Raw genomic sequence first — 6,046 nt, 5'->3', positions numbered from 1 at the left:
GGGCTGTGCTGGGGGTGCACGGGTGATGCCAGGCAGGAAGGGCAGAGGAAAGAGGGGGGTGAGATGGGGCCTGGCTGTGGCACTGGGCACCCCAAAAAAGGGGTTCTGGGTGCTGTACTGATATTGCAGGACCACTGTGCAAGCAGCACTGGGCAGGACGCAGCCCCTGGAGAGACCAGCTCGGGGCACGGGGCAGCACCAACCCCTGCTGCTGGCACAGCAGCCTGTGGTGGTTTGCTTGGGCAAAGCTTTTTGGGGTGCAGGGAGGGCCGGGGGGACCCACAGGGTCAGCTGAAGTGCAGGTCGGGGTCAGGCTCGGGGGCTCTGCCGGGCGGTGGGGGTGGTGCACGGAGCTGTGGAGAGAGGAGAGACAAGGAGAAGAGAGGGAGAGGAGAAGCAGTGCTGACATGCTGAGGCCAATTGTCCCCCTTCAGACCCCCCGCAGCACACTGTCCCCTGTCACAGGAGGGCTGGGGTGGGTTTGGGGTGCACAGCATCCCTGTGAAGGGACTTACCGGCCGCAGGCGGGTGGCTGCCAGGTCCGGAGAGCTCTGCCCGCTGCCCGTGCCCTCCTGCCGGCAACCTGGAAGGGCCTGGCAGCTCAGCCTGGCTTTCCAGGCACCCCAACCCCTTCCCAGTGTCCCCAGCACTCACCTCCCAGTGATGTGTCAGGAGCAGGGCTGGGGACCAGGCTGGCCCCGGGTGTGAGGCCAGGAGGGGAGAAGGGCGGAGGGGATGGCGATGGCAGCTCCTGGGAAGACACAGCCAAGAGGGATGGAACAGTGGGAAGGGGGTCTCCCCCAGCAGTCATGGAAGATGGGGGGTTACCCATGCCAAGGTGGCACCATGTCCCTCCTGCCACCAACCTGCTCGGCTGCCTCCCGACCCCCGGTGAGCTCCTCCACCACCAGGGAGGGGAAGACGCCAATGCGGCCATCGAAGTCACCAGTCCAGAAGCCATCGTCCACCTCGCCCGCGGCACGGGGCAGCACCCGGATGATGGCCCCCTCGGGGAAACTCAGCTCCTCGGGGCTCTGCCCCTCGTAGTCATACAGGGCTCGCACCAGCCAGGCTGTGGGGAGGGTGGTGAGGGGGCTCAGCACCTCTGGGGTCCTGTCCCTCTCCTCGGGGTGGGGGTGATGCCCAGCACCCACCTCCAGGCTCCAGCACCAGCTCTGCAGCCATGATGCTGGAGAGCTGGCGGTGCAATGCAGAGGGTCCTGGGGGGCCAAGCCCAGCCCCTGACTCGCACCCCAGCGACAGCAGGTACTTTTCAGGGACATAGCCGACCTGCCCTGCTTTGTTCCGAGCCTGATGGGACAGAAAACACATGAACATCCCAGGCTCCAGAGTGGGGACAGCCTGGGGACCTCCAAAAAGTGTACTGAGGGGGGTTCAGCCTGCTCCCACCTTCACCCACTCCTCTGCATCCCCATCCTCGATGATCTCCAGCTCCTCGCCCTGGCTGATGGACAGCTCGTCTGCCTGGCAGCCCTGCAGGAGAAGGGACAAAGTGGCAGAGAGGCTGAGGTGCCACCCCTGGGCAGGCAGGGTGATGGCCAAGCAGGCAGGGCCATACCTGGTAGCCAAAGATCACCCGGCAGGTGTAGGGGTAGGTGCGAGCAGCAGGCCCAGGCTCATCGTCCTCATCCGGCTCGTCACTGTCCTCGTAGTCGTCGAACTCGGCGGGGTCCAGCCCCGTGGGGGTCTCCTCGCCTGTCCCCACCGTGGCCCCGGCCAGCCAGGTATCCACGTCCAGCCCTGCCGCCCGCAGCAGTGCCAGCCGTGCCTCAGCCTTCACTCGGCTCACCTGGGGACACCACACATTGTCACGGTGCAAGGGGACACCTCTGAGGGTCCCAACCCCATTGCCCTTTCTCCCAGCGCCACACCCCAAATGCATCATCCCAGCCACCACCTCCTCATCCCTGCATCTCCCACCCTGGGGGTGACAGACCTCGAAGCCACTCCAAGTCCCTGACCGGGGGACTCACCTCTGCCTTCCGGATATTTTCCCTCGCTTCTTCCATCTGCCGCTCCACGGCTGCCGCTTCTGCCTCCAGCCCCTGCTGCCGCCTGGCCTCCAGCCGCTGCAGCACCTGTGTGAGCACCCACAGCTCAGAGGGTGGCAGCTGGTGAGGGGCTGGAAAAGCCCCTCCTTGAGCCTCGTGGTGCTCTGTGGGGTGGGCAACACCCACCTCCTCGCTGTGTGCCCTGTTCTTGCAGTCCCGGGCTACCCGTGTGGCCCAGCGCCGTGCCTCCTTCTCCAGGCTGGCCCCGTCATCTGCCGGTGGCAGCAGGCACACCTGGGCAAGGACAGGGTGGTGACAAGGGGGTGGCTGTGCAGACCCCACCTTCCTGCTTTGTCCCCCCCCATTCCACTTACCTCCTCCACCCCGGTGAGCTGGAAGCGCTGCTCGGGGGCCAGGGAGAAGGCAGGGTGGTCCTGCAGGAAGAGGAGGAGGTCCTGCTCCCGGCACACCTGCAGCAGGGAGCAGTGTGGGACTGGGGGGCTCAGCTGTCCCCTCCTGTCCCACCCAGCTCCTGGGACGGTGCCATTACCCGTGCAGATGCCTCCACAACACCCTGGAACCAATCCCGGCTGGCCCGGCAGGTCTCCACCTCCGTCCGGCTGGCGGCCGACAAGTGCTCCCGGAGCCGCTCGTAGAGATCCCCATCCAGTGCCTGGGGGAAAGTGGGTGGGAACGCCCCCAGCACTGCCACATCCCCCCACTGAATCCCCCCAGCACTGCCACATCCCCCCGCTGGAGCATCCCTGACCCCCCAGGGCAGCCAGCCCTGACTCTGTGCTGGCAGGACCCTCCCTGCTGCCCCCCTGGCAGTGGCACTGGGGAGATGGGAATGGGGCACGGGGGGTGCAGCAGCTCCTACCTGCATGGCTGCAGGCAGCTCCACACGCTGGTAATGCTCCAGGTGGGCAGTGGCAGACACCAGGGCAAAGCTGTACTCGTTCTGCACCCCTGCCAGCTGCCTTGAGTGCTCGGCCAGTCTTGCTGAGAACTGTGGGGATGGAGACAGTGGGGCTTGGTGACGGTAGGGACAGACCCTTGTGTCCCCCTGCATCCACCTGCTTGGATATCCCTCCAGCCCCCTGCACCACTGACCTTGGCACTGAGCTTTTGCAGACTGGCCTTGGTGTGAAATATCCGCCGGTCGCTCTTCCGAAGGCTGCGGAGGGTGGGAGGGGAGTGTGAGATCACTCAGCCCACAGCCACTGCAGCCCCCCCAGCCCCATGTCCCCCGCTCACCGCGCCTCCACATCGGCCGCCTTGTCCTTGGCCACCTCGCTGCTGCGCTGCAGGTGGCTGAACTGCTTCTTCGCCTTGTCCAGCTCCTTCACCGTCTCCAGCAGCTCTGCCTGCGCCTTCTGCAGCCGCTCGATGCCCTGCGGGGAGTGTCAGCCGGAGGGGACAGCTGTCCCCACCGCCTGGGCACAGGGGACATGGCCTCGCCCCGGTACCTTCTTGAGCATCCTCTCCTTGGAGAGGCGGGCGCTGCGGGCAGCCTCGGCGGCCAGGGCGCGGTAGCTCTCGGAGGCGGTGACACGGACTTGCCCGGCGTGTGCTGTCCCCTCGATGATGCCCTTCCAGACAGCAGCTGCACTCCTGTGGGCATGGCATTAAGGCAGGGCAGGGCACTCTCTGCCCCTTGCCACCTGGGGATGCCCAGCAGGACTGCCAGCACCCCCTGTCCCAGCAGGCCCCTGGAGTTGGGGATATCCCACCCATGGCTGCATCCCGGTGACACCCAAATCCAGGTTGGCATTAGGCTTCTCCCTGTTGGGAGGGCCATGGGCAGCCCGAGCCGCTTGCCCCCAGTCCTGTCCCTGTCCCCAGCCCACCTGGAGTCGCCGGCCTCACCACGGCCCCGCTGCCAGTCTCTCTTCACAAACTGGCTCGCCAGCCTCTGCAGTGCCTGCGGACAGACCTGGCATCACCAGCACTCCCTGACCCTGCCGAGCACCCCAGCACCCACCACACCACTCTGGGCCCAAAACTGGGCTTCCCGACCCCACTGCCCATCCCATGAGCCCAGGGACACACACGTGTCCCCACAGAACAGGGACACGCACATCCCTACAGCTCAGTGTCAGCAGAAATCCCACCATGCTCCCTTTTTTGGGGAGCAGTCACCATAGTGAAAGGACCCCCCAGTGTGGCCTGTGGGACACAACACCTGCAAGGGGACACCAGCGAGGGACACTGGCTACAGAGACAGAGTAGAGGTGCCCCCAGCAAAGCCAAGCACCACAAGACCCCAACCCTGGGGGGACAGTCCCCCCCATCCCGGGGGTGTGAGGGAGGGCAGTGGCATGGTGACCAGCTGCAGGAAGAGGGGACACAAGTCTGCTGCAGTATGTCTCCAAGGGATGCTACAGGGACATCTCACAGCAAAACCAAGCTGTGACATTTCAGAGCAGCGCCCTGTGATGACCCAGCAGACAGCAGAGCCCAGCGGTTTCCTCCCCCCCACAAGGTTTTCCCTCCAGGCTCCCAAAACACCCAAGGTTCGGGCCATGCTGTGCTCAGCAGAGCCCCCAGCGGGTGCTGACCACGGTCAGGGTTCTCCTGGCAGGGAGAAGCTGCATCCATCTGCCACCACCCTCTGGGGCCAGGATGGAGCGGCCATGCTTGGCTAATTTCCGAAGCTGCCCATTGCGTGCGTGGGCCTGTGTCCAGCTCCTGGACCATCCACACCGGCAGGATGGGGCCTGGGGCTCCCCAGGACATCGGTCCTGAATCTCGTGGCACCTCCTTACCTGCCCGTACTCCCTGTCAATGGTGGCCCTCTGCTTGCTGTAGGACCTGGGGGCAGAAGGGACACAGAGAGGACACACAGAGAGGGGCAGTGATGGGCCATCCCTGCTATCACCGCCTGCCACCATCCCCTTACCATCACCCCCTGCCTCCATCCTGTCCCCATCAGGCCACCCCAGCGGGTGATGGAGCCCATGACCTCGAGGTGACAGGCTCAAGGTGAGCCATGCCTGGTCGCTGACCCACCCGTGGGATGAGCTGCCCAGTCTCAGCTTTGGGACACACACCCCAGTGGGATGAGCTGTCCGATCTCAGCTCAGGAACACACACACCCACGGGACAAACTGTCCGGTTTCAGCTCGGGGACACACACACCAGTGGCATGAGCTGCCCGGTCTCAGCTCGATGGGGATGTCACACACACGTGTGGAGCCCTACCTGATGTCCTCCAGCAGCTCGGCATCCCGCTGCTGCTTGCTCTGCAGGCCCGACAGCTGCTCCAGGAGATGGACCCGCAGCTCCTGGGTGAGCTTCACCTGCGGGATGGTCCCGCTCAGCCCCGGCGCCGCTCAGCCCCGGCCGGGATGGGGTGCGGGGTGCTCAGCTACCGGTCCCACCGCCCCCCGCTCCCGGGTGCCACCCAGCCACGGCCTCGCTTCCCCAGCGCCGTGAGGCTCCGCCGGGGGCGAGTCGCGGTCACGGCTGCAGGGCACGGCGGCGAGGGAGGACCCAGTCTCGTTCGCCCGCCCCGTGACCCGGCCCGGCCCGGCCCGGCGCTCACCTTGCGCGGCGGCGGCTGCATGGCTGCGCTGCCCCGCTCCCGTCCCGAGCCCAGCCCCGCTGGCGGTCCCGGTGCCAGTGCCCGACCGCCGCCGCCCCGATCCGCGTGTGCGGAGCCCGGAACTGCCGGGCCGGCCTCGCCCCGCCCCCGACGGGCCCCGCCCAGACCGCCAGACAGGCCCCGCCCCACAGACCACGCCCAGACTGCCTGACAGGCCCCGCCCCCGACAGGCCCCACAGGCTCCGCCCCCAGATTGCCAGACAGACCACGGCCCAGACTGCCAATCAGGCCCCACCCCCGATAGGCCACGCCCCTCACCCGGACACACCCTCCAGACCACGCCCTCAGGAGAACACGCCCACATACCCTCCCCTTGGCCACGCCCACCGGGCAAAGTAAGCCCCGCCCCTCGGGGGCTGCAGCGCCGCCTGGTGGTCGGCGCTGCAAGTGTGGGCGGGGCGATGGGACACGGACAGGGGACAGGGGA

The 6,046-nt window shown here is 66.6% G+C and overlaps 1 protein-coding gene across 1 annotated transcript; it reads right to left on the bottom strand.

Annotated features, from left to right (window-relative positions):
* Positions 1-152: 152 nt before the first annotated feature.
* Positions 153-5,706, bottom strand: FCHSD1 (FCH and double SH3 domains 1). The gene is made up of 19 exons (XM_085073300.1): positions 5,560-5,706; positions 5,217-5,314; positions 4,781-4,826; positions 3,863-3,936; positions 3,482-3,626; positions 3,270-3,406; positions 3,126-3,189; positions 2,893-3,021; positions 2,563-2,685; positions 2,387-2,482; positions 2,199-2,306; positions 1,995-2,099; positions 1,580-1,810; positions 1,411-1,494; positions 1,155-1,311; positions 867-1,072; positions 655-751; positions 516-583; positions 153-353 (listed from the first exon to the last, which is right to left on the bottom strand). Exons 1-19 carry the CDS (start codon positions 5,578-5,580, stop codon positions 288-290), a joined length of 2,055 nt encoding a protein of 684 aa, XP_084929426.1. The 5' UTR covers positions 5,581-5,706; the 3' UTR covers positions 153-287.
* Between the last annotated feature and the right edge of the window lie 340 nt (positions 5,707-6,046).

Source organism: Lichenostomus cassidix, chromosome 13 (genome assembly GCF_008360975.1).
Source record: "Lichenostomus cassidix isolate B80296 chromosome 13, HeHo_3.0, whole genome shotgun sequence".
NCBI lineage: Eukaryota > Metazoa > Chordata > Aves > Passeriformes > Meliphagidae > Lichenostomus > Lichenostomus cassidix.
Note: the sequence above shows the minus strand (reverse complement) of the source record. Positions and strands in the feature narration are given on the sequence as shown.

What these genes read in the sequence shown, in the direction of transcription:
- FCHSD1 (XM_085073300.1), bottom strand. Translation starts at nt 5,580, where the DNA reads ATGCAGCCGCCGCCGCGCAAG. An exon ending in GAGCTGCTGGAGGACATCAG is followed by an intron (nt 4,827 to 5,216) that starts GTAGGGCTCCAC and finishes TTCTGCCCCCAG; the next exon opens with GTCCTACAGCAAGCAGAGGG. An exon ending in AGCTGCCTGCAGCCATGCAG is followed by an intron (nt 2,686 to 2,892) that starts GTAGGAGCTGCT and finishes ACTTTCCCCCAG; the next exon opens with GCACTGGATGGGGATCTCTA.